This window comes from Cygnus olor, chromosome 1 (genome assembly GCF_009769625.2).
Source record: "Cygnus olor isolate bCygOlo1 chromosome 1, bCygOlo1.pri.v2, whole genome shotgun sequence".
NCBI lineage: Eukaryota > Metazoa > Chordata > Aves > Anseriformes > Anatidae > Cygnus > Cygnus olor.
The window spans coordinates 99168833-99196743 of NC_049169.1; the positions used below are offsets into that span (position 1 = coordinate 99168833).

Here is a 27911-nt window from a genome sequence, read left to right on the forward strand (position 1 = left end):
AAAATCACATTGCAGAGCCATTAAATAAATAAAACTTACCTAGTTCTTCCCTTTCCCTTAAATGAAATGGGATCAAAATCTGTGGAAGTATACCAGAGACTTAGCTAGCGCACACACATTTGTTCTGTCCCTCATGCACGCACAAACACGTCCCCCCTTCCTCACAATGCTCAAACCATGTCTTCCTGGTATGCAATATTTCAATCTTGACACATTCGTGTTCTTCCTTCACCCACAATCATATGGGTTTAGACAAAAGGTGCATTCAAGTGCAAAGTACTGATATTAAATTAGGCCCCTACGCTGTTGGCAACGTTAAGTAGCTGCTGTGCCCACGAGGATCCCCATTAATTTTGTGGGATGCCATGGGCTCAGTGCTCCTCCTATGTGCTGTCCAATACAACAGAGGGCTGTCACTCCTAGAAACCAGAAAGCTGGTGCTTGAGCATGGGCCAAAAGAGGAGAAAGAAAAAAAAAAAAAAAGACATTAAGAAGGTGCTAAACAAGGTTCAAGAAACACCCTGAGGTAACTTGCAGCATATGAACAATGAAATGGCAACAAACAGGGCTGCTGTCTCTGCTGACTACACCAGCAGGGGTAGTAAGCTACATTAAAATGTTGACCAAGTTCAGCAGTAACAGATGCCATTGTTAAAACAGATCCAAACAAATTTTGTCTTGGAAACAGAAAGTCATGCTTTAAAGAAATCTCAATTTTCTAAAACAGTATTTTTAATTGCTGACCATAGAAACACGGTAATTTTTGCCAGCCTTAAGTCAAGTGTATGTGACAAGCTTCAAAGAGACAGAAGCTGCACAACAAATGGCTTTATCAAATAATGCTGGATTAACACAGACTTGACTAGTTATGAGGCTCCTGAAAATATTTTACAAAGGAAGAAGAGAAACCCAAGCCACTTCAAGTTCGTCTTTAGTTTTAGGTAAACACATCGTAATTGAAATCTGTAGCATTTTTTTTCCTATCTCTCGTTCGGATGTTCTCAATTCTTTCTTTACATCCAAGTACTACTGAGGGTGGCGATTATCCTGGGACAATCAGACATCAGACTTGATTGTTGTAAAATCAACAATCAATATTTGCACAGCTCTAAATGTTGCATTCTTACCGTTTACTTGTAAGTAAGCATTACTATAGGCACTGGTGCTTAAAAGTTAGTAAGGTGGATGGAAATACAGTATGTATATAAATACAAAATGTACCCATATACATACGTTTAGGCAAATAAACAGTGATGCTATGAATGGGCTCTTCAGGGATGCCAGTAAGATCTGTTTTCTTTTTCTTAAATATATAAACAACACATCAGACTAGAAGTCAGTCTCAGTCTTCATACAGCTGAACTGCAATCGTGACCTAGAATATGGCTTATATTGTGGGCAGGTCGGTTTGAGGACTGCTTGGAAGAATCTGAAGCAGATGTGTTTGCAATGGAAAGCAAAGGCGACATTGCTGAACCATCTGGAGGAAGAGCTGTGGCTATTTCTGGAAACAAAGACGTCAAGTTAAAATTGGATAAGTGTGACGTGTTGGTCATGTGCATTGGCGGCATATCCGGAAGCAAAGGAAAACTTGGCTGAGCAAAACCAACAGGCCGGGGAGGGGACAAAATGGATCCAAATCGATTGTTCAAACCTCCACTACTTGGCTTTTCTGTGCTTGGATTAGGAAACATTTGATTGGGAAAGTAAGGGATAGAAATGTCATTGGAAAGAGTGGGATGGGCGGGAGAGTATGGCGGGTAGAAGGATGGCAGCGTATTTTGAGGATCGACTGGGATTAGGGCTGGTGTTCGAGTGGCACTAGGCTGAGTAACTGGTGGGATGAAAGATGCATTGGCATTTATTGGTGGATTCATGCCACCCTCTGGAATAAAAGGGAAGCCAAAGTTCTGAGAGAGCGTGTGTTGGTCAGGGGCTGCGTTATCATTAGACACCTGAGGGCCATCAGACATAAAGCGGACAATGCTTCCTCTTTTTTCTATCGCAGACTGCTGGCGCCCGAGGATCATACTGCCACTGGTAGACAGGGGAAGATGGGGAAGACTAGGGTCAAAGACATTTCCATGTCTTTGATTTCCAGATCGGTTCCTTTCAGGCTGACGTATTTTAGAGCCTCCATTATCTTGCAGAGGATGCCTCGATCGTTGAGTAACTGAAGAATTTGGCTGGCGAACGGATGGTTGCCCTTGTTCACCATTTCCATGAGAAACGGCAGGGTGAGGGTGAGTGGGCCTCACGACTCCATGCATGTTGCTAGAAACAGGCGTATTCATGTGACTCTTTGTTCCATGACTCTCGGTCATCCTCATGGGATTGGACTTCTGTACAGAAATGTTTGGGCTTGTATTTCGACCCTGAATATCTCCCGAGGAAGAAGAACTTGAGAAAGGAATATTTAAAGAACTGTTCCTTGTGTTAATTGAACCGATAGACATGTCACAGCTTTCCCTATTCTGACCATCACCATCTCTTCGGATGTGGACGCTCTCTCGCGCTGGGGGGCAGTTGTACTCGATCGTGGAGGACGCACCACACTGCGTATTCCTTTGATGCTCTGGGAGTGTTCTTTGGCTTCCACTAACTTGCTCTCCAAGGTGAGGGGCAAGTAAACTCTGCATAAAACTTTGGTGGCATGTATTTTCATTTTCCCTTGATGGAAGGGTATTTCCTGTTGGAATACCCTGTACTGGCTGGTAAGGCAATCTCTTCTGTCTTTCTATGGACGGCCCAGTATTTTGACCAATTCGGAAAGCTTGCGACTGCATGCCCCTGAGGGATGACACAGAATTACCAATTTCACTGTTCCTTGAGGCTTGTACATCAAAATTGCCTGTTGGTTGTTGATTGGGTCCTGCTGGCTTAAATGTCTGACAATCAGAAAGCCGTTGCACATCTGAGCCAACCGTATGGTCAACAGATATACGGCCCTGCATATTATGAATGACCAACCCTTTATTTCTAGAAACATCTAGATAGCTTCTCATTTCAAGCTGGTCAGAAACTCTAGGGCCTTGAAGAGATATTCCTATTCTCTGTTCTGAATTAGAGGGTGTCTTCCCGATGAGTGCTTCAGCAGAGTAGCTGGAGACTCTGTTTCTCTCCTGCCTATGAGGAGTGCAAGTCATATCTGATGGTCTGGTTACAATACTTGCCTGGGACACCATTTGCTGCTCTAAGCCCCTTGAGGTCATAAGCCTCTGCATCTGATTATGCCCTGACACATGTTCAGAAGCTGAACCTTGCTGTCTGCTGCTAACATCTGGTTGCTGTTGATGCATAATTTCCTGGTTTATATGGCTCTGAGGGTGGTTATGGTGGTTTCTGCTTGTTGCGGGATTTTCACAGTTCTTTTCAGGCTGGGAAGCTCCAAAGTGCTGCTGCATCTGCTGCTGCATTTGCTGGTGGTGAGGATGAGGCTGACCACCTTTTTGTCGTGTCTGATCACTTCCATGGTGTTTCTGCTGTAGAGAAAGTTGTGTGGCTTGGCTTCCCTGGATAAGATTTCGTTTCTTTTGCATTTGCACCTCCTGCTGTATTGTTCGCTGCTGGTGGACACCGTGGGGTTGAGAGTGGACTGAGTTTTCCCCATGAGTGACATGGTGCTGCAGCTGATACAAGTGGTGCCTTTCTCTTAACTGTCCAGCCTGCTGTTGTTTTAAGTATGGATGATTACTGTGAAGATGAGATATGCCTTGAGAAGGACCGTGCTGAATCGGCTGCAAGTGCTGCCCTGCTTGACCTTGCTGTTCTGAAATTGATGTTTGAGAGCTGCACTGAACTTCAGTTTGTCTCAAAGCTGGTGTTACAAAGTTGCTGTTTGATGGGAATAACCTATTAAGGCCATCGGTGTGCCCTTGATTGCTCACTGATGGCACTGAATTTGATGAATTAGGAGGAATCTGACTGACTAGCATCTGCGTTTGATCAGCAATGGTCTCTGGTGTTCGGTTCATCAGTGCCATGCCTTCGAGCCTTATAGGTGCTGTCTGGCACTGCTTTTGCCTCTTTGCTGTAGAGAGCAGAAGGTCATCTTGAACAGCCCGCTTGGCAGAGTCTTTGCGACCTTCATGGCCTTGCTGCTTTAAGTGTGATTCCTGCAGCTGGGGAGCCTGCATGGTGTTTGCCCTAATAGCATTCAGTTGCTCCTGAGCATATTCATTCATCATAGCTGGTCCCGGAGACTGGTTGACATATGAACTAGATGGAAGGGAGAGACTCACCGTTGCAGGAACACTTGGTGGCTCTGAAGGCTGGGATAAACTTGAGCAACTCACAAGGGGATGGACAATGCGACTCTGGTGTATTAGATTATTCACGCTTAAACTGGTTATGCTTGGTGACTGGGAGGCTGAAATCTGCAAAGAAGTGTTTGAGGTTTCCACACCTCCTACAGAACAGCTTGGTTTTTCAACTTGTCTATCAACATTTGTTTGCACTGTATCCTGAGCACTGAATTTGTTTGATGCTGCTTCTAATGGCCCTGCATTGCTTTCTTTCGCTGGTAAAGGTTTAAAAGTCGGTTGTTCTCTCTCCAAAGATGCAACCTCAGTTGACTTAGAGATGGCATCCCTCATATTAACTTGTATTCCTCCTCCACCTTTCTCGAGGTTTTCTTGATCAAAAATAGCTCTTGCTGCAAGAGCTACAATGTCAGGTTGTTCTGAAAATGTGCAGCTGTTACATGTACTGGTTGATGTGCTGCTTGTAACATCTTCTCTGGTGGTATCTGGCAACATCGACGCCACTGAGAAACCTCGACTGCTACCAGAACTGGTTGACATTGGGGAGTCTGCCTGCCTGCTGGCAATTAGGGAAGCACTAACTACTTCCTGATCAGAAATGCAGGTGTGATGCTGGGAGAGAGAATCTCCCTCTGAGTTCATTAACAAAAGTTCCTGCTTCTCAGGCAAATCAACGTTTGATTCTGCTGATTTAGAGTTTTCCATGGGAAAATTAGAATGCTCCCCCTGAACCGTAAAAGAAGAGTTTTTTTCCTCAGCTGTTCTTTCTTTTGTGAGATCAGACAGCATTTTGGTTAGACCCTGCCCCCCTAACAAGTCCGCATCTTGCATGATAATTGAAGAATCCTGTGCAACATTGCAGGACTCCGAAATTGCTCCTGCTTTGGAAGTATGATCTGCTGTGCTGCTCTGTGCTGCTGTCATCCCAGCAACCTGAGAATTTGTCATATGTGCTTCAGTACGAGAAGTCGTTAAGGTGCCAGGGGGTTCACAGGGTGCAGAAGACTCTGACAAGGCAGAGGCAGTAGGTGGATTGCTCTGAGACCGACGCGCCTGCGGGTGAGGAGCAGCATCTTTGGCAGCTGGCGGGTCCAGCACCAATGGTTCGGACACCGTGGGCTGCAGGGGCGAGGAAGCCGGCAGCTCTGCCGAGGGCAGCTCTGGCACAGGGCGGGATCCTGCTGCCTGCTCAGAGCACTCAGACTCTTTGGAATGACAGTCAGAAATGCTCGTGCCACTTGGTGCTGCCACACCACTCGCCTGTGACGTAGCCAAAGCTTGCGATGCTGCCGGAATGTTTTCAGGCAGCCCCTCACCGTTTGCATGCTTTGCCACAGTTTCCACAGGAGTACAATCTACCTTCCCCGCATCTTTGCAAGGAATTGCTGGACAGGAAACTTTACTGTTGACTGCTAGGTGTTTTTTAGTACTTGGCTTTTTGTTTGTCCTTTTTGATTTTGTATTAGATGACAAACCAGCAGCAGCTTTTTTGGGGGAAGCATTTATTGAATTAGATGCACTAGTTAATACTGAACCCTCTGCAGATATTGCAGATGCCACCGAAGTTGGTAATGACACACAGTTAACTGTGGCAATCTGGTTATGGACAGTTGTAGGATTGGCAGGGTGGCTGAGAGACAAGTGTAAGCAGCTTTGTCCAGCCATTTGTGATATGCTTTGATTGAGGTTAGCTAAAGCACCAAATGTATTGAGGGCAACGTTGGTATTTGGATCTTCGCTGGTGGTGGGTTGAATAATTTGCATAGGGGCTTGATTTGCAGCTCCGGATGAAGACATCACAGGCTGCAATGCAAAAAGCTGCCCATTTAATGAGATAGTTTGAGGATGCTGTTGATTTGACATTGTAACTGAAAATGTTTGTGTAGAGCTAGAAGACGGCAAAGAGGATGGTCTTGGTAATATATGAACAAGGTGTTTCCCTCCAAAAGTCTGTGGAAGAGGGGAATTTTGTACAGAGTTACTAGAGTTTGCGATTGCAGTAGGCCCATTCATGGGAACTCTTACAGAAGCAGAAGGCTGGGCAGAGAGGAGAGGAAGAGGATTCTGACTAGCAGCTTGTATAATTACAATTTGTTGACTAACATTTTGGCTAGGAACTTCTGCTCTCACGATTGGAGGGCATGGAGTGGTGTTTGGAGGCTGGAGAATTATGACATTCTGGTTGGCTGGTGCTCCTGTTACGGCTGACGCAACTGGCTGAGCCATTTGAATTACCTGCATAGCTGAATTTAATGAAAGGATATTTCCTGCAGCCTGAGTTTTAACCTGTGGCTGGCTGATTAATGGCTGCATAGGTAAGGACGGACATGAGGGCAAGGTAACTACAATTTGTTCAGCTGCCTGCACTTCTCCAGGCAGAGAAGTATTTAGACTAATGCTTGTAGTCAAAGGCCTGCTGTGAGCAGGAGATACAGTACCAGCGCCATTAACTGGCTCATTTAGTAGCGCAGTCATCATACTGGATGGTGTTTGGCTTAGTGGCTGAACAGTATTTCCTGCTAGCTGCAAAGTTGTCCACGTGGTCTGTGTGTTTCCAGCTGAAGGCATCCGTGTAAGGCTACTCATGTTTTTCAAGTCTGAAGCGCCAACACCTGTAGAGCCTGAAAAAGACCAGCAGTTCTCTAGGGGACTGGCAGGCAGAGTGCTTATTGCCGTTACAGCCTTAATTCCTTCTGCTGCAGAAGTCACAGGCATTCCAGCACTACTTACCAAGTCTGTACTTTTGAGGACATTTACAGAGGAAAAGCTATCTGTACTAGACAGTCTCACAGATGGCACGCAAACTGTGTCACTGTTTGAAATTACACAGCCTTCTTGAAATTCATTCCTAGAATTGGGTGTTTTTGAACAGGTTGCATTCACCTGTTGAACTTGAGAGGCTTCCGTGGAGGCACTGGAAGGAAGGCTGATTCCCTGCAGGACTGTTTTCTTCATTAATTTCGGGCACCCCTCATCATTTTTACTTTTGGAGAGATTTTGATCATTCTGTGATGTATTACTTAGAGAACGCTGTAGTTCCTGTTCTGTTCCAGATTGAGAAGTGCTCTGTGAGCTGGCAGTAGCAAGCACACCTTGCTCATTCTCTAGGGTGGAAAGCTCAAGAACATTCCCTGCTGGGACTGGCTGAGTGGGTGCCAGTGGAGAAACCGTACTCTGAGACCGTGGCTTGTTTTCTGCAGGGTAAATACCAGAAATCGTCACAGGAGTAACTAAGTTGCAAGTTCTCTGAACTGGCACAACATTGGCTGTTTGTTTTTGTAAATTATGACTAACGTTAAACGTTATTCCCTGGACAGATGCTCCCTGGTTATTTCCATTGGGTTGACTCCCATTTGAATAGACGATGATGTTCTTTTGAACCTGATCACCAGGAATAACAACCGAAACCTTTGCATTTTTGAGATTCCCCTTCCAGTGGATCGTAGGATCATCATACAGGCAAATATCATTTGCTTTCAGTAGTTCGATATATCTCCCGTTTTCCTTCTGAAGTTCATCCAGTTGTTTCCGGAGTTTTTTTATCTCTTCAGCTACAAAACAGTGAGAGCAATCCATTACTTCAGCACCTGTGCAAATACCAGGTAATACTACCACGTGATTTGGAGAGTAAGTTCTATGCAATATTGAAATACATTACTAACAATGTATGGATTATAATAATAACTTCAAATGGTTAAAATAATGTAAATTAAGAGTATCCTGGTAAACCCTTCAACTGAGCAGGAAACTAATGAAACTCACAGACTACTCCACTACCAATAGTTAAATATGTTAATTAGTTAAAAAACAAAACAAAAAAACACAAACACTAATCATTTAGTTACCAAATGAAAAACAAACATGGTGATCTATCTTGTTTTTTTTTCCTGATCCTTTGCAGGCACTAAAATTAGTTTTATTGAATCGGTAATCTCATAACTTTCCAGGACACTAAGTTTCATTATATATGAAAATGATATGCAAAACTAAATACAATGCACTTATGTAAAGCCACAAAAAACAACACTTGGAGACAGCTCACCTATCTAGGAAAATCAACTAGGCTTGTCAAATGCAATTACATCAACAAGATGAACTATTTAATAGAATTCTATTCTATGTGGAGAAATAAAAACTACAAACCACAACATTAGCTCTGAGATTATTTCTGTCATATCTCCGTCACTGTATTTTTATGCATCTGTTAAATAAGAATTTATATGATGTATTATATTTTTATAAAGTAGATTGTTACTACCTTCAAAGTATTTGAAAGGAGAAAAAAAGAATATGCATGAAGGAAACCCCATTTTTCCAACAAAAAAAATCTGTCAGAAATTGTTCTGCGCGTTACAGTAGAATACATCTGGATGGAATCTGCTAGATGATCCTGCATTATCTGTGAGCTCTTTACATCACAATATGATTTCTTTATATCTCATAGCTATGTACAAGAACATGCACTTGGGCTTTTCTTCACGTCTTGTTTTGGAAAGAAGTGACAGAAATTCTAAAGCCTCCAGTGAAATCTTTATTTACCCTGTTCGTTGTTCCCTCCATTTAACAGAAGTTCATCATTCTGTCTTTTCATTTCTGTTATATACTTAAAGGCTTGGTCCAGGATCATGTTCTTGCTCTTTAAAGGAAAAACAAAGAAAAAATTAGGAGAAACCTCATCATTATTGGACCTACCAATAATAGATCTTGCATTTGTTCCAACAGTCTTCATTTTTAAAAAACCTGAATGATTCTCTGAATGTAGTTTTTTTGTTCTTTGTTTTTTAAAAGATGAACCAGAAATTTCATGGGTGATGCTGACCTTAAAATGCTGTGAGTTTTTAAAGAACTGAATGTTTCATGATGGAGCTGAAACTTTTCTGATGCCAAAACCTAAATACTAAGCCACAGAATCCAAGCAGCAAGCATCATTCTTGTTCACTAATAAACATATACACCACTCGAAATTTCCAGGACACTGCTTCGTATATATTTTATTAGGAAAGAAGCAATCACGGAACAATTATCTAGGGAAGCGTTTGCATAATTTTGAAACTAATATACTGGATAATATGGGATGAATAAACATACCATAACCCTTCCACCATCTTCTTTTTGTAAGATAATGTTTATTCTGCCTGCTAAACTTCTCATTCATTTCTCATTTTCCTTCTTGTTCTGCTGTTCTGTAGTAATAGTCTCTGCTGTAGATTGTTCTGTCTGGAAAAAGATGCTTCTGTGCGTCAGCCTTTGTCATTTTGTCTTTCCATCTCTCACAAGGACACTGTCTTACCTCACTATTAGCATTCGACTTTCAGAATTGCTTTCATCTCATTATATCGAAGACTACAGAAATAAATGTACATGCAATTCAATTTACATCTTAGGACATTAAGCAATCACCAGCAAAGGGCAGAGGAGGGATTGGAGAATGACCTGAAAAATGATTTTGCTTAACCCATAGCTTTCACTAGTTGAGCATTGTAAAGACGGCATTAAACAGTAAAAAAACAACTTGACAAACAGGAGATGCACAATCCAACCAGCAACCCACTGGCCAGATCCAACCTACTTCTGTCCATCCTGCCACCCTTTCATCAGAGGAGAGAGTGAACAGGTATTTGGTCAACACAGGAAAGGCAGCAGCTGGGACAGTTTTTTTTTTTATCTTCTGTTGTTAGTAATGTTCAGGCGCCCTTAATGAGAACTTTGGGAAGCTGTGGATCAGACAGAAAGGCAGACATCGGCAAGATGACTAGATGGCTATGGGCAAATGAGTCTGTCCTATGCCTTCTCAAAAATACCGCAAATGTGAATCAAAGAGAAAGTTGGTCAGTCACACGTCCAACTCATTCCTTCAACAGTTATGTGCAACACCTTCAGATATGAAGCTCAAAATCTGTACAATTGTATTAATGTGGCCCTGTACTTCTAAAAAGGAATTCTATTACATATATCTTTTTTAAATACTGCTAAGACCTAGTAAGATTTCAAGCATGTTAATTCAGACAGTTTTGTGTTCTTTGTAAGACAAATTGCAAAATAAGTATTTATACTTCTATGGACAAGGAAACACACAAGCATTTTACAGGAAACTTCTATGTACCTCTGAATGAACACTTACCTGCTTGAGTGCTGGAGAGCAGGGAATGAGTTCTCCAATTCTGTTTATCCCAGCATTAATCTTCTTCTTTCGATGCCTCTCCACTAAATAAAGATAATACACACTTTGTCATCTAGTTGGACAAGTCAACAGCAGGACAACTAATACCCATAAGGGCTCGTAAATACATTATTTCCTGAGCTATTGGGACCCTTAATAATATGATAGTGTAAAAAAAATCCTCTAAAGTAAAGCTCAGTTATTGAATTAGCACTCAATGACACTAAAAGCTGTAACGTAAGAATCAGTATCTTTAAAAGGTGAGGATGTTCAGGACCCCTTTGTGGAAAAAGCAGAGCTATTGCAACTCATAATTCAGGTTTTGATAATGCTTTTTAGCTGATTTCTATGAAACCCTTTTCACAAGGCAGACAGAGTAACTTTATACATACAGAAAACAAATGAAACAAGATTATTTAAAGAATCAGTTTAGGAACGAAATCTGGGTCTCTTAAATCCTAATGTGAAGTTTAGCACCAAAAGAGAAATAATTTTTTTTTATCAGATTTGAATGTTAAATTCATATTGACAGAGCAGCCAACACAGAATCTAGCTCTAGCTCTAGGAACTATCAGTTACTCATTTTTATGTTCAAAGCTATAACTGTTGTGCAAGTTCTAATTATAATTGGGACTAAATAAAATATTTAATGAACAATATTTCTGGTGAATTACCTATTTAGAGAAGGTCAAAAAATGTTTAAATTACAGTCCTCTAGTAACATGATTTATCTCTTCATGAGGCCTAAACACTTGCAAAAAGGGTATACGCTACATATCTAGTACCTCTGGGCATTTTTTTTCAGAGATATTAATCTCTGTTTTCCTCCATAGTAAGCTTCTTTCCAATATAGTTCAGTCTTATGTAAGTTTTTGTTGTTGTTTTTTCTTTTTGAGATTTTTATGTTTTCTCTGCAAGCTCTTTTTACACAAGAGCCTGAATAAAGTTCTGTCATAGCTCTGTCAAGATTTGAATCAATGTGTCATTCACTGTGCCTTATGTTTTGTACAGCAGGGCTGTTTTGATGGCATATAGAAACCCATAGTAACCCAAAGGTTAATGTACATTTTCTACAAGTGAAACAATGCTTTACTTTGTACTCCTTTACAAAGGATATATTGATTTAAGCAGTTTTATTTCAGCAGTCTGTCACTTCAATTTACATTTTTCAAATTACTGAAGTGTTTTTTTTTCATTATTATTATTTCAGGACAGACTGAAAGGTGTTCACAGAGACAGGCCCAGATACACTAAATGCTATTCTAATACAGCAAGATAAAGCATCTTCTGCAAGAAATTTATGATGTAAAACAAAGACAAAGTCTGAAGGAGAAAAAAAAAAAAAGCATTGCCCCAAGTCTCCATTTAGATAGGAACTGAAGCATGCGGGAATCTGTTACATACACTTCATTTAAAGTATATCCACAAGGTGTCCTCTCTGCTCTGAGGGCTGTCACTTGCCAAGCTTAAGGCAGGGGCAATGTTTGAAAATCATTCCACTTCTTCCCAGCGTTAGACATTTCCTCCCATGTTAGACATTCTAACATGTCTACAGCAAAAGGCCACCCTCCTTTAGAACAAATGAATGACAGACTCCTCAAAGAAATAAAAACCGATCAAATCAGTTACTCTGAACTAAAGCTGCATTTCATACTATTATTTAAAGACAAGGCAGACATTTGCATTCAGCATTTAAAGAAATCCTATAGCCTATCTTCTAAAGCAATTTAACAGCTCTGAAGAGTTAAGCCTGTAACTTTTACATAATATTATCCAATTAAACCACATACAAATTTAAAAGCTCATTAATGGATGCCAGTTTCACCAGTATTCTTAGTGGTCAGTCATACAAGAGCAGCTATATAAACATTAAAACCCACGATCCTTGGGAATTAATTTTTGTATCTCTTACTGTTACTTATACATACAGATATCACAGTGGTTGTGAAGTGCTATTCCTTTGTTTTGATAGTATTATCCACTCTACTCAGATTGTCCAGATATTAATGACTAAGCAAGCTACAGGGTTGGAGGGAGCTGGTCCCCACATCTTGCAGAATTCAGCCCAGAAGATGAAGACTTTGGAAAGCTATCAGCAAGCAAAACAGGAACTGAGAATTAGAATGAGTTTGGCAATCTTAAAAGTAGGCTTGATAAGATTATTTCCTAATACTTCTTAATCCTTAAGAAATTGGCTGCACCCTGGGTACAGCTCTACAAGCTTTATGTTCCACAGCTTTCACATGGAAACTGCTCAGTGTTTTTTCCATTTGAGTTTGTAAAGACCGCACATTTGAATTGTTTGATGGAGAACCAGATTCACAGTCTAGCATTTCTTATCTATATAGATAAACCTGTCAGACTCTTCCAAAGCCTTTCTGCTGATACCTATCAAATAACACTGAAGCTAAAATCTGACAGAGACAAAAGACTGCATGCTGTGTGAGGGATGTAAGTCCTACAACACACAGATGGTATTCACACAGAATTACTGGTGGGTGCCCAAGGGACAGGCTGTAGGAGTATTTCTAATCCATGTAACCTCTAAAGCACTTGGATGAGATACCTCTCTCTGATTTGCTTAAGTGTTTACCTCTGTTTTAAAAGAGGTGATAATTATTTGTGAGTGAATGCCTGTGCATTTATTTTCCTTTATAACTGAACAGAGATTGTTCACTTTTTAGTTTAATAGCAATGGTAAGACTGGCTACATGGTCACACTTTCACACTTGGACATGTTGTGTGGAAAACAGCAACCTAGAGACCAATCAAGAGGCCCTTGTGCATAGGTATTCTAAGCAGGACCACAGAAAGATGCTTTTGCTAGGGTGGCTTTTTTTTTTTTTTTTTAAATGTAATAAACTCCTATGAAGCAACCTTCTCCATGCAAAATAAGTTTTAATAGTTCAAAGAATATGTGCTTAATTCTAGATCAAAAACCAAAAATTGTGTTCCTACCTGCATTATGTGTCTCCCGGTTTTTCTTTCTGTTAAGCATAAAGGGAAAACAGTGATATGAAACAGAAGGAAAAAAATCTGCATACAAACAAATTTCTCTTATTTTCTTATTTTAATTACAGTTAAAAATACTAAATACTGTATTCTGCTCTGAACAAGAACACGGCAGAAATTACACTCAAAAGGATTGGTACTAAACAGTTTCTAACAAAAATATCATTAGTGTTCAGACTTAAATCAATTTCAGCAAAACAAAGCATAGTGTAATACTCAATTTGGTTATTGTTACATATTTACAGGACAGCAGGATTTTTATGTTTTTGTTCAGCAAGAACTATTACACTATCCAATGTTCAATAAAGCCAATTATTAAAAAAACACTACTTTTGAGCAACAGGAATGCTAATTGTTTGTTTGAAATATTGCTTTTACATTCACAGAATCAATGCAACAGGAGAAAATATTACCACACAAATTGATTCTTTCAGATCTGTTACCTTCAAACATCATACCTTCTAGTATCAAACGTTTCCTTTGTGTGAGAAGCCTGAATTACCATTCTTCTGCAACTTTTCCTCTTTACTGCCTCAAAATTCTGTCTATGCTTTTGGGGTGTGATGGTTGTCTTTATTTTCATATGTTCATCTGGGATTTCTGGACCAACAGCTACCAGCACGATCACTGTGCAAAGCCTCAAATTGCTTTGCCGGAAATCAGTAAATCCTAAACATGTACTCTCCATATATAAATCAAATGCTGCTTATTCATGCACTAAGGCAAATACTTTCAGGAAATCTACTAAAGCAAAGCACATGTCTTATGGAAAAAGAAATGTTTCATTAAAAAAAAATTCAAAAGTATTTCTGTCCAGCAGCGCCCTCTTAGTCTAGTTGCAAAAAGCAGAATAGCATTTTCTGCTCTCCACTCACTGTTAAAGCATAGTCCAGACATAACAAGGAATCTGAAGTGAGAAGGCAAGATGTATGTGGATGACACGTGTGATTATTATCAGCCACGTACCCTTTTGTGCTTTGAGTTGTCATTTATTTATGGTAACTCACCAAAAGCAGTGTGTAACTCAGACAACCTTTACAAGACAGTGCTGTTACTGCAGATGGCCATATCTGGAGACATTTGCTAAGAAATCATGCCTAAAGATGAACATCTTAAAGTCAAATAAATGCCACTGAAGCCTGCACATCTGTTCTACAGCTATTCAAGAAGAGATGAATCTTCTGTTCATTGAAAATATGCACCACCAGAACTAAAATGCAAGCAGGAGATCGTTGGTTTCTTAATTTACAATAAAATAGAATTTTCCCACTTATATACAAAACAATCATCTGTCATTCTTATCATAAATCATATCCTACAAGGCCAGCTAGCATAAAATGGATGCTGTAACTAGGGAATGAAGGACTACCCTGCCACATAAAGTGTTAGATCAATAACCTACTACACAGGAATGAAGACTTGGAAAGGCTGTAATGAATTTTGAGTCCCTCTGTTACAAATTTTGGTTATAGACTTGCTATTCAACCTGCGGGTGTGTTTTGACTTCCACCAGAGATTTGAGAAGACAGATAAAAACTCCTCCATCAAAATGAGCATAGTGTTCCCCCAACATCTGCAAGGAGTCTCTGCAATAATACAGGCTGCAGTCTAACCTAGGTGGTGATGCAGTCTTACATGCATCTGGCTGGTTTGTGTGATAAAGAAACTCCTTTGCCTTGGTGGCCAAGGTAGACACACCTGACAAATAACTCACCATAGACAAGCGAAGAGAGAGAGGCAGGTTTGTAGCCATAGTTCCCAGACTTTTGGATCAATCCTGGTCAACCTTCAGAGCTTCTCATTAGTACCCTTATTACCCCTTAGAACCTTTTAGCTAGAAATTTTGTCATTGCAATATGACCACAGGCTACAGAACTACAAAAATCATTTTTCCACAGAAACTCACCGATGTTGCTTCTTAGTAGGTGTCTCATTCTCTGTCATCTCTGGCATGGTTTCAGAGAAGAGAGCCTGAAGAAAATTGTGGAAGGAATTAACAATAACTGCACTCTACAGAATTCTTAGCACACGTTTGTTACACCATTTTGCCTTTGACCACAAGAATAGGGCCACACTACACAGTACGCAGAAGTCTATCACCTTGCTTTAGAGGGGCTAGTCATGTGAGCACTAAAAATGAAGTACATTACCCATACGAGTGCTATGAAGAACTGGTTCTCTATGAAGAACTGGTTTCTGTTTCCTCAGTTAATTTAAACTAAAAAGAAAAACAAACAAAACAAAACAAAACAAAACCAAAAAAAAAAAAAAAAACCAACTATAATCCCAACTACTTAAAGAAAGCAAAAAGGAAAATTAGAATATATGATTGTTGGATTTTTTGTTTGCTTCTTTGAATGGGAGGAGGTACAGCTGAACTCGTCTTTTTCATCAGCACTTCCTAGCTGAATATGCTTTCAATTCTCAGTTCTAAATAAAGTTTGAATGCTAAGCAAAATACAAACTACAATGAGGACATTAATTATGTGACTGTTTAATAGCACTCTAATGAAATGACCTCATAATGCAGAAAGTTACAAAACTTGCTTGTTACTGAATTAATGTACAGTTTAGAACAGACCAAACCGACACCCTACATTCATGTTTTCAGATACATAAAATTCAGTTAAAAATAAAGTTATGAAATAAAGTTATATGTGATGACCTAGTATGTTGCACCTGTCCTCAGCCTGAACACATAAGTAGTCTGTATTACGACAACAAAAACATGACAAAAAGAGAACAGAATATAAGGTTAAATGAGTGACGATCGAACACATTTCTACTAGAGCAAGGAGCTTTATAGACCAAGTAACATGAAGTATACTGTAGATGACACCAGGGGATTTTTTATTTATTTATTTATTTTTGACAAGACAGAGGTCTGTATTTAGTTTCATGCTCCTGCTCATTCTCTCACCAACCAACCTGTTCTTGCAACTCTTCCCATGGGCCCTCACACTCCTGCTCGCTTCACCTCTCCTTGGCTCCTCCTGGAAAGCCTATCACCTTCTTTTACTAAGCTTTGTATCTTTAGGGTATTTTGTTTGTCTGCTGGCTTGTTTTTACTGTAAGGAAGTGCGGGTAGGTTTTAATACAACTTTCAACATCAAGCTGTTCTTCAGTAAACTGAGTCTACCATTACTGACACTGGCATTTAAAAGATGAGGAAAAAAAATCCCTATGAACTAGGAAGCCACCTGTAGAGCTCCCAGAACACTGAAGCACACAATTCGGAAGGGAGTATGCATGCACATGTGTGTAAAGTTAACAGAAGTATTCCCTATTGGGCCAGAGCAGAACTTGGGTTTGCTCTCCAGTCTTGACACCCTTAAAAGTTTGCTTGAATGTAACACACTCATTCAGTAAACCTTAATTGATTAACATTGCAGCTGATGCCATTTACCACACTGTCTCTTATTAAAGCACTGTATCTATTCTTAGGAAGACAGAGGAAAAGTTGGCAAACAATGAAATAAAACAAACAGGCAGTACTCTGCAGATAGATCCAGCTCGGGAAACACAAAGTGTGTGAAGTTTTCAAGAACCTAAGTCCACCTGACACAAGAGCATGCACACCAACACAAAGTCAGACACAACGCTGTGCAAGATGAGTTACAGCACTACACCACTCCGCTGGGCATTATGTACAGCCTGTCTGAGGCATAACTCACCCAAAGGGAGCACAGCTCTACCTACTTCTATTTCTTGACAGGCTTCGCTTTCTCCATTCTCACCAGCCATGCTCTGCCTAAGGTGTGAGAAAAACTGAGTTAATGTAGTCTCTTATTGTGGGAGAGTCCTTCAAGTTACTGAAAATTCAAAACTCTGAAGGCCAGAAAACCCAGCTCCACACTCAAGACATTTATAACCTCTCCCCTGAGGTGGTGGTCAGCAGTCCTTACACATATCCTAGCTGTATTCATCGTACCAGGCAGGTGGGGCCACACTGAATGATGAAGGGATTAACTGGGAGAGTTCAGCAGATGTCCAATCCTGATTATAAAAGCAAATCTGGTCAGACCCCAGGCATCTTTTACACTGCTGGCCACCAGAGAGATGCTCACATACACATTGCAGGATTGAGGTCTGCACACCTCATTTCAGTGTTTGGTGTTTCAGTTGTGTAAAAAGCAGCACAGCAATATCTATTGTCATTGAGGCCATCAGAAAAAGCATGAGAAGCAGACTCATTGGCTGGCAATGCTACACTCTTGTCTATCCATCTTTAAGACAGCACCTTGTGTACCAGGTGAACTTGCTGTGCAAGAGGGCACAGGGAACATTCAATTTAGCATATGCTGTGCTGTTTCTATGTAGTTGGGTAAATATGTGGGCAACAGAGTGTGTGGACATAGTTTTGGTACTGAAAAACTCACAAACAAACTTTATGTTTAAAAGATGGAAGATGTTGATTGCATCCTGTGATAGTCATACACCTTGTTTCTTGACTTTTCTGCAGCTATCCATAAGGGCAGAGTTGACATCTGTTATTGGACATTACTAGACCATGTCAAGTACACTAGAAGTGAGAACAGAAAGATGAAATATGTCTCCATTTTGGTGAATTTACCATTTTTAAAAGACTAAGTATTTACCAAATAGCTCTGTTTTTTTTTTTTTTTGGAAATTTATACAATTTCAGAACCAAAGGAATATTTCTGAAGTACAGTGTATTTAATGTAGAAAGCATTAATATGAATTTAGATGGCCAGTTACTATGCGAGATAAAGCACAGATGTGTCAGAGCTAATGGGTATAAAAACAACCAACCCTCTCCCAAACCAGACACATCTGCTCTGACTCCACCTGCTTCTCCCTACACACAGTCCAGATCACATCCACATTCCCATCTTCTCTCCATGCTCCTACACTAAAGCTGCTTCTGTCTGCATTCCCTCAGCTCAATTCTTACTCCTAATACCAGGTTCCCCATTTACTAAAGTCAAGATCTATGTATTTTTCCACTGGCCTTATTCCTTCCTCCTTAGCAGATGCCTTAAATGATTCCGCAATACATTACATATTTGGGAAGAAAGGCAAGGTCTTATGGGAAGTTTGTGTTGAAATTTATTAATAAAGCTTGTAAACATTTTTAGATCCTGAGAAAATTGAGAGTTCTTATAACAAAGTGTCAAAGACGTCTTATCTCCCTGTTTCATCCTCCTCTGTCCATTTTTTTTATTATTTTTTATTTATTTTTAATGAGGGTCAACAACCTTCTTCTAAGCAGTGCCATTCCCTGCATATTTCCAGCCAGATGCCACCACATTGAGTGTATTAGCCTCACAAAATATCAAATACAAATAACTAGTAAGATTGCATTTCGTATGGTTCAATTCTGCTGGGAGGCATAGTTCATTTCCTATAGAAGGAACAGGGCACAGGAGTGCTATGAGTGTTATTCTAACTTCACTTTACTGTGGGATTACTTCAAGCCAGAAGCTTATTGAGATTCACACAATTCAAACAATGTTTCCCCCAAAGTTTCAAAGCAGTTTTATAGGACTGATAAGAACAAACAAAGCTGTACGCATTACCTAATTAACCTATTAGTTTATTTCATGTTCCAATTTGCTCCTTGAAAAGAAGTGGTTAGATGTATTAAACAGCACTTATATACAACCCTGGGGCATCTATTTCAAGACTGTATGAAAAGAAAGACGGGAAACTGAAGATTTTTTTCTTATTCTTATCCTATAATGACAAAACCCTTTGCATTTTATTTGATAAACCCCAAAACAGAGCTGGCAACAGTAGGTAGGTGGTATTCTAAAGAGTTGTTGAAAACACAGACTCTGAAAATTAAAAATTAAAATATAGCTGCCGAGGCAGAGACTTTTGTGGGCTGCTGTATAATGTTTATCCTACCTCTTTTTCTTCGTAGCAGCTGCCACCACACCAGAGCTTGAACAATGGTTTCTCTTTACTTATTCAATGTCAAGTAATACTTCCAGGAGAGATTCATTTTCTGATTCACCACAGCAGAAGACGAGTATTTGCTTTATAAGCTCAGGGGCAAATATATTTTAAGTTCACTCATGCAACATGCTCACTTGACTCAGCTGAATATCTTTTGCAGAAATAATGTACCAAATTATAAATTCTTTAGACAGATCAAGGAGATGCAATTGGCCATTTATGGCTGTTTACTCCCAAGCTTTATGTAGTTTATAGCTCTTACAACGTCAACTTGAAATACTGGTTTTAGTTTAAATGCAATGCCATCCCCAGAAACGAAAAGATACTTTGTCTTCTGGAGATTTAAGTTTAATGCACTTTAATCGGTGCTACAGTCTTGCAGCTCTTAGGAGTTTCATACTTCAGGTCATGATTTATGGCCAAGATCAGTTCCAAGGCATAGGTATCTACTACACAAATGCTAATTTTTTCCAGCAAGACAGTGTCCTCTTCATTCAAGTGACTATTTTTCCAGTCTTCCATGCATGTTTTACGACAAGGCTAGCTTCAAGCAGGGACTTAATTCAAGCTTTTAATCACAAGCAAGGTGCCCTTGAGATAAAAAGCCACGACTTACTGCCTTTTCTTTATTCTCCCCTCGAGACGCTTCTATGCTCATTTTACATTCTCAGTTGCAGAAAATTTAACTTGAAACTTTATCTTTGTGATTGTTACCTACCTACCAACTACTTTTGCGACTAAAAGTAGCCTTTTAAGACCACTGTCCAGGAAACCAGCAGGAAAAACAGTCCTATTCAAGAGGAAAAATACCTTTGGTATCTTTTAGTTTGGTTTCTGAAGAACCCAAGGTTTTGTTGTTACTGCACTGTGTCTATTCACCTGCATGCTCATGACAGCCAGGCCCACTGACTGACCTAAAAGAAATCCAAGACATTAAATTGCCAGTTGTTTACCAAAAAACTTGAGACTGTGCAGAGAAGAATGGGTGAGGTCGGTGCTGACACTGATGGTGACCAGATGGATCCTGCCCAACTCTGCGACCAGCTAACTCTACAGCACCTACGTGCTGGCTGGCCAGGGTGGGTCAGGTAGGTCTAGGAGGGTGTATGGGGGATTAAAGGGCAGGCAAGAGTTATCTCAGCTTCTCACAGAACACACGTTCCCAATCCAAAACAGCTGATAATTTCCTTGGGCAAGTGGGCTGCTCCAAGAGCTTCTGCAAAAGTTACTATCAGCAAACCAATGCCAACAAACTACAGCTTGTTATACAATCCACTTCATTCTCTTAACTTGTCTGGAAACAACATTTTGGGGAAAAAATATTCACTGCTTTTAGAGAATTGTTTCTTTACCTCTTTTGTTTGTACTATCTAACCTCAAAGACATTGGTATTTTCCCTCCTACTAACTTAAAGCAATTAAGTTTCAGTAAGGATGTTATATAAGGTCAAGTAAGAGAACTAGAAAGACAGTCTTTTTTCTCTTCCACTATAACTACATTGCAGGAAGAAGCTGGCTTATCATTCAAGTAACGTTCTCTCACACCTACAGTCATTTTGGTTTATATTTACAAATTCCATAATATTAAAGCCATAATTGCTTGTGACCATTTCCTAACACGTCGTTTCAAGAGAGCATTGCTGTAGAGCCATTCATCTGCAAAATCCTGACCAGATCTGCTTAAGAAACTTCTGAAGATCCACCTGTCCTGTTTATTCTTCTTGCTCTGCCATTGCTGCCCCTCCAGCTCTCCTAGATTACAACCTCATTCACTTAAACCTTGTGGGAGACAGAGAGGAGTTACCGCTTCACTGAATCAAATCTATTACCTGCTCTGCTGTTCTGAAAGCTGTTTGGAGAGGCACCTCTGGACCTTAGCATCCAGAAGCGAACTGCTGCCACCTTCACTCATTGTGTGGATGATCGTGGTACTACAGACAGACTGAGGTGGCATGAAATGCAAGCAAAGGAAAATGCCTACACAAACTGTCTCCTGTGACCAGGATGAACTGTTATATGGAAGCAGGCACTCGGGGAGCAAAGAGTGATAAGTGCACAAGTAGCACACAAGTTAAAATCACTAAGACCAGAGCTGTCACCCTAAAGAGGGTCTCCAGCTATTTTAGATCAAAATAAAGGGACCAGAACTCTTATTGGGAAATCGGAAAAAAAAAAAAAAAACACACATGGAAATCCTCATGATACCATGCTCATTGGATATTTCATTAAGATTCAAAAGTCACCCCATACCAATTTCATGAAAGAAGTGAGAAAAAAATGAGGCATTTCTTTAAGCTGCAAGAACTGCTCATTTCCCTGGTTTTCAATGTCCAGTGATCCACTGGGCACTTCAAGACATGAGATTAATTTCAAATTGAAGACATAGATAATTACATCATGCTTGAAAAAGGCATCAAAGACCTTTTTTTGAGGGGGAAGGCTAAGTGGATGCAGAGTGGCGTGCAGACAACTTCCTTCTGTGACAGGCCATCATTCCCTGTGTGGGCTAGGTTACCTGTAGCAGAGGACAAAAGCAGCCTGTACCGTGTCTGTGAGTGCACTTCCACTCTGGTGCAATAGCATCTACCAGGGAGCCAAACCTTTCTAGCAGGATGTTACCTAAAGAACAAGTCATTTATTTTTCCTGAAAAAGCTGTAACATGCAAGTCTTCCTGGTCTCTGATTAGTGGAAGCTAGATGATTATTTGTAATTGAGGAAGACCCCACTGGAAAGCTGTATCCAAAACATTAAAGACTAACTGAACAAATGAGAAGTTACAGATACAGCAACAGCTAATCTGATTCTGGTTTCTGATATGTCCTCGCCACCAAATGAAATCTCTATTCAAAGACCAGTACTTTGTTACAGGGCTCGATAATCGATTTAAAATCAAAACAGAAACATTTATTTTCACTACCGCACCCAGGATACTACTCTTCACTTAATTTTTTGGTTTAAACCTGACCTGTTGTGCCACTACAAATGATCCTCACAAAGCCTGTTTATGAGGTCTTGAGAAGGTATCAGGTTAGCTGTAAGACCATCCTCTTGTAGCCATGCCAGATGCACAGGCACTCGCTAAAACTACTTGCTGCTCTCTCGAAGTCCCTAACTAATAAGCAGTGCAAAATATCCTAGAACTGAAATGTGCAGGGCATCCACAGCGTTTATGCAAACTTTTTTTTATTCATCTTTTCAGATAAGTAATTAAGTACAAAGGATTACGCAATAAAGTTTTTGAATGTTTTAAAGGTTAGGGGTTAAGAAACATGACACAAACCAAGAACTCATCACGCGTTCATGCTACGGGAAGCAGTACTGTGTAGGTCTTCACTACAAAGCTCCTTTAAAACATGCAGAAGAGATCCATCCTGAGATTTGGTTACAAACATTGGCCTCCCAGCAGGAAAGCTTTCCCTATGAATCTTAACGGGGCTAAACACAAAAATGGATGAGGTAGAAGGTACCAAGAAACAGGACGTAGTTTTATCACACAAGCTAATCTAACTTACCCCCCAACACCACCTTTAAGACATGTAATTTCTGAGTACCTTGATTTTAAAAGAAATAGTTAATGAAACTTCAACTTTCAGAACCCTGCAAAACAGCAACTGTGTGAAAGTGCTTCCAAAGCACCTGTTCAGAGCGTACTGCCATGTCCTTCAGAAAAGGTCAGCACAGGACTCCAGAAATGGTACTTTCACTACCATCAGCTGTAACAAGCTTTAAAATCAACCACCACCACCACAAACCCAACAAAAACGAGCAAAAACCCCACAACCTTGCAATGTCCTTTTCATTCCAGGCTCCTAACAAAAGGTTTTAGCAGCCGGAAGAGAGCCACTTCTCCCCTTTGCTCTTCAAAGTTTTTTTCTAGATAAAAGGGGTCCAACAGGCAATTTCTTCAGTTCCAAGAATAAGGAACTCACCTTGTAGTCTGGATGTTTGACAGATAGTTTTGTGTACTACTGGCAGGGATAAAGTTGCAAACTATCTCAGTTAGATGTAACAGAGAGGTCGGAATTAAAGATACCTGAGACCAGGTGACTAGGACAGACACACTGTCTTAACAGCCACATTTAAAAAGAAATTTAAAATCAAGATCAGTATACGTTAGACACCAGAAAAACAGAACAACTAGATGCAAATCCATAGGAAACCTGGATTCATTAATTTGTCGACTTTAGGAACTAGTTATTTATTAGCTTGGGAGAATAAATGTACATGAGCTATCCAGAGGTAAGTAGTTCTGTGAACACCAGAAAAATCACACAGGACTATTACAGAAATTCACCACCAGTAATGGAGAAGAAGCTAAAAGCAGACTTCCAAGTTATTACTTTGTGGAAGTTTGAAAGAAATGGGTAATGGCAAGAGACAGGAACAACAGACAGACTAATATCATGATCCTGCAAGTTTTACTTCATTAGAAAATCCTTCTCTAAAATGAAAATGCTTGACTTCCATCTTTTTTTTTTCTATAATTGTCTGAAATTATCCCCCAGTTGCCACCTGAGACTACCTTGGCAAGAATATCTTAAAGTGAGACTAGAAGGGAGAGATCCCCATTGTGTTCCTGAGCAAGGGATAGCCCAAATGCATTAGTTTTTCCAAGCTAAGAAACAAGGTCCTCCCATCCCTGCCCTGCCAAAATAAAACAGAAAAACAAACAAACAAACAGAAACAAAAAACAAACAGAAAAAAAAAAGCCACAAAATGAGTAAGAGGGACTGGAAAGCCTCTTGAAACGATTTACAGGCGGGACTCTTTATACCTTGCCAAACACAGCAAGCATAAAATATACACTACTGCTTTAGACAAAGGCAATCCTTAACAATCCAAATCATCAGGTGTTGGAACTGACCATCACCCTTGGTCTCAGACTTAAAAACTGAACAGACAAACCTCAAAGCCTTCAGCTCTCTCCTACTTCCACTTAAACGAAGGAAAGAACTATTGGAAGTTTCCCATTCCAAACACAGGCACAAGCTAAGCCCCCTCCAGCAGGAGAATTTTTGAACTTGAGCCATGGAGAGGAAGACACGGGAAGATACATTTTATTATTGTAGTAAATGAGGAAGAAGAGTTGTAGTACTGAGGAAAAGGCAGTTTGCAGACAACCTAAGACTAGCGTTCAATTTCTAGCTAACTTCACTGGTGTAGGAAAGCAGGGCAGGGTCCAACTGCACCAAAGGGTGAAGGTCGGCATGAGTTTAATGTCCCATAAGCCAACCACTCGTTACAGACTATAGACGCAGGCAGGCATCCCAAACACTTTCAGATCCTAAGATCTGAGAAACATGCACCTAGACTTGTAAGTTACTAGATCCAAGCTCTAATCTCTCCAGCCTCACTAGAGAGGGGCTCCAAAAAACTCATTTTGGTACAAGAGTACCAGCACAATTGGTGTGCTTTTAGATGGAATCGATCTCATTTTATGGTGCTCCTCTTAACCAATTAACCTGACAGAAGTACCAGCACAGGTAACTGGGCAAGAAAGGCACTTGTTAACATGGAGCACAGAACATCTTTAACAGCCCGCTACTTTCTTCTCATCTGAAGCACAATGGCACACGGCTTGGCTGATGTAAAAGATTGCTATCGCATGTCATGGCTGCGAAGTAACTCATTCATCTTAGAAGAGTGATGCCACAGCTCTCCATACAGGAAACAAACTTTGTTTGCACAAGATTTGTCAATCCTGTGCACGCAGCAGAATCACTTTTGTGCTTACTCAGAGCACGACAACAGTGCTACACTTGTCAAGTCACAACAAAGCACACTTTGGATACATGAAGTGCACATGTAAAAGCTGGAATTGTATTTTAACCGTGGAGTTACGTTACCATTATATAAGCGTGGCACTGCACAGTGTTGCTTCATCAGGGAGCTATGGTCTTTACAAGCTTTACTGCATTCTGAAAAAAGGGAAGCCCTACCGCTCAGTGGTTCAATCCAAGATGTTTTCACTCGACTTTTCAGAACCACATTATGATCAATACCCTTCAGAATAGGGAAATATGTTCCTGAGGGACTTGACTTGGAGTCACAAATATAACAGAGATAAAGAATGCCAGCACAGGAAATAAGTTATAAAGGGACTCCAAATACCAGGAGCGAGTAGTCCTTAAAGCTGAAGACAAGCATAACATGTCTTCAGAGGCCCAAAAACTGTAACTCAACCTGTTCTTAAACTCTTAGAGATATTAACGTTGTCAGATGCTGCACATACACACAGAGTTTATATACCCACTTTCCTAAAAACATCTGGTTTGTACACACAGCTAGGCACGCATCTCCAACGGGATTTTGGTATTCACGGACAATGTTCAGTATTATGTTACTTAACAGAAAACAGAGTCAGCTGAAACGTTGTGCTGTGACACTCATTCACTACCCTTCAAAGTGGCATACGTTTCACAATAAGTATATATATATACACACACACACACATGTAATAATATATATATTTAAAAGTTAAGACGTAAACAGCCATGATTCATGGAGGATCCCTTCACATCAAACGCTACTTATACTTCTCTCCAGGCATGTGTCATTTACAAAGTTAATTTTAAGACCATCCTGGATCCAAACGGTTATTGTAATAACACAAGCACTCATACAAAAATTAAACAATTGACTTGTCCTTGCCAAATTCAGCATGACCCCACCCATGTCCTCCATGAGTATTTAACTTCTACCCTGTTTAGAATGCAAATTCAATCCATACATTACATTAACTCACGCCAAAACTGAAGATGACTGTGTATAACGCCACACACTTCGCGCCAACCCGCTTTGCGAAGTAAACGTGCTTGCGAATAGAGCTCAATTCCAAGTCACCCTGCTGACTAATTTGTCAGACTTCAATACCTGGAAGCCTGAGGTGTTGTTTGTTTTCTTAGTATGTTGAAATCATAACAAACAAACAACACCCAGAAGTAGCTCTTTAATTCCTCCCCTTAAAGAAGCTGGAAGCACCCTCTACATTGACCCAAGAAGAGAAAGGGGAAAGGCCGGAGCAGCTCGCTCCGTGGTGTCAGCAGAACACTGCCGCTTAATTTTTGCCGCCTTCTTCACGTGTTGTCTTCGGAATCGCAGCCTAAGGCTAACGCTTGGCTACAACAGTCGAGCCCATGATGCACACAGCAGGCACGTGCCAGACACACACCACAACGCCACACACCGGACAGACACTTCAGTCCGTCCCCGCTCAGCTCTTGGGAACACTTACTGCTTTGAAAGCCAGGAACCAAAGGAGTAAAGCCCCCAGCACACACCCACAACCTAATTCTCTCCTTGCAGCTGTCAGACTCCTCCAGGCTCCAGCACCAGTTTTCTCTCCACTCTTAAAATCCTTCCAGGTGTTGATAACCTTATTCTGAAAGGCAGTAAGTAATATCCAAGTACTACATGGGTTGTATCTATTCTCATGGTGCTTCACACACTTGATATGTTATTTTGAACATACCCGCCTTAAAGTCACGCTTGAAACACAAACAGTTTCTAAGTTTAGTTCCAGTTAAGTGATGAACGTATTTCCAGTTGTCAAACCTACTTCACTCCAAAAAATACTTATCATTATTATAGCACGATCATTATTATACCAGTAATTGAAAGTCAGAATTAAACTTCTAAATCTTTATAATAATACTAAGGACCATTTCTCCATATTTATTCCTTCTTGCTTGCTTGATTATTGCACACGTGTGACAAGTAACACCCTCCGGTTTGTTAAAGTGCTGTATAACATAATCAACGTAAGCAACATTGCTCCAATGCACTGGATATGGAGGAGAAAAAGAAACTAAAGTCATGTTTCCAAACCAAGCTTTTACATCACCTACTCCTGACTGCTTAATGTGCAATCGTTATGTTATCTTTGCTTAATGTTTTTAATAATCGCATCTGCATGCGATGTAATAGAAAGCTAAGCTATTATGCGAAAAGTAAAAATAAAGACATGCAATTTTCTAGGTACTTACGGCCAATGACCCAACGTATCCTTCTGCCTTACCCCGGTCTCCATAAGGCCTCTGCTACTGCCAAATCCGACTGAAATCAGCCAGAATTTTTAATTCTGACATGGCTCGGGGTGTGCCCACGAGCCTCCTTCCCTCAGGAGCCCCAGCCGAAGGTACACCCGAGGGGGAGAGCCAGTTTCCAAGGGCCGTGCCGTGAATAAGCCCCGGACGCAACCGGGCCCCGGTCGTGTTCCCCCCTCACGGACAAAGAGGCCCTGTGGGGGGGGGAGGGGGGGAGAGACCCGCCGTCACCATGGTAACAGGCCGAAGCCCGGCGCGCGCCCTCCAACCGTCGCCTCCCTCAGGGCAACGGTCCGGGAGGGCATAACGGCGACCCTCTTCCCTTCCCTTCCCTTCCCTTCCCTTCCCTTCCCTCCCCTCCCCTCCCCTTCCCCTTCCCCTCACCGGCGGGCTGGGCGGGCTGGGCGGCGGCGCCCCCACGGCGGGCACCATCCTCCGTGCGGACACCCCGCGCCGCCGCCTCTGCCTCCTCTCCGCTCCGCTCCCCTGCCGCGCACCCGAGCCTGCTGC

The 27911-nt window shown here is 40.9% G+C and overlaps 1 protein-coding gene across 12 annotated transcripts; it reads right to left on the reverse strand.

Annotated features, from left to right (window-relative positions):
* On the reverse strand, positions 1-27911 carry USF3 (upstream transcription factor family member 3). 12 transcript variants are annotated; one of them, XM_040572338.1, is made up of 9 exons: positions 17109-17124; positions 15341-15405; positions 14442-14531; positions 13381-13409; positions 12351-12511; positions 10384-10466; positions 9351-9479; positions 8802-8898; positions 1-7813 (listed from the first exon to the last, which is right to left on the reverse strand). In XM_040572338.1, the coding sequence occupies exons 7-9, from the start codon at positions 9411-9413 to the stop codon at positions 1350-1352; spliced, it is 6624 nt and encodes a 2207-aa protein (XP_040428272.1). In that variant the 5' UTR covers positions 9414-9479; positions 10384-10466; positions 12351-12511; positions 13381-13409; positions 14442-14531; positions 15341-15405; positions 17109-17124; the 3' UTR covers positions 1-1349. The 12 variants fall into 12 exon arrangements, with proteins under 12 accessions (XP_040428272.1, XP_040428217.1, XP_040428225.1 ...); XM_040572283.1 differs by lacking the exons at positions 9351-9479; positions 12351-12511; positions 14442-14531; positions 17109-17124 and adding exons at positions 17134-17185; positions 20167-20270; positions 27786-27861; XM_040572291.1 differs by lacking the exons at positions 9351-9479; positions 12351-12511; positions 14442-14531; positions 17109-17124 and adding exons at positions 17134-17185; positions 20167-20270; positions 27374-27582.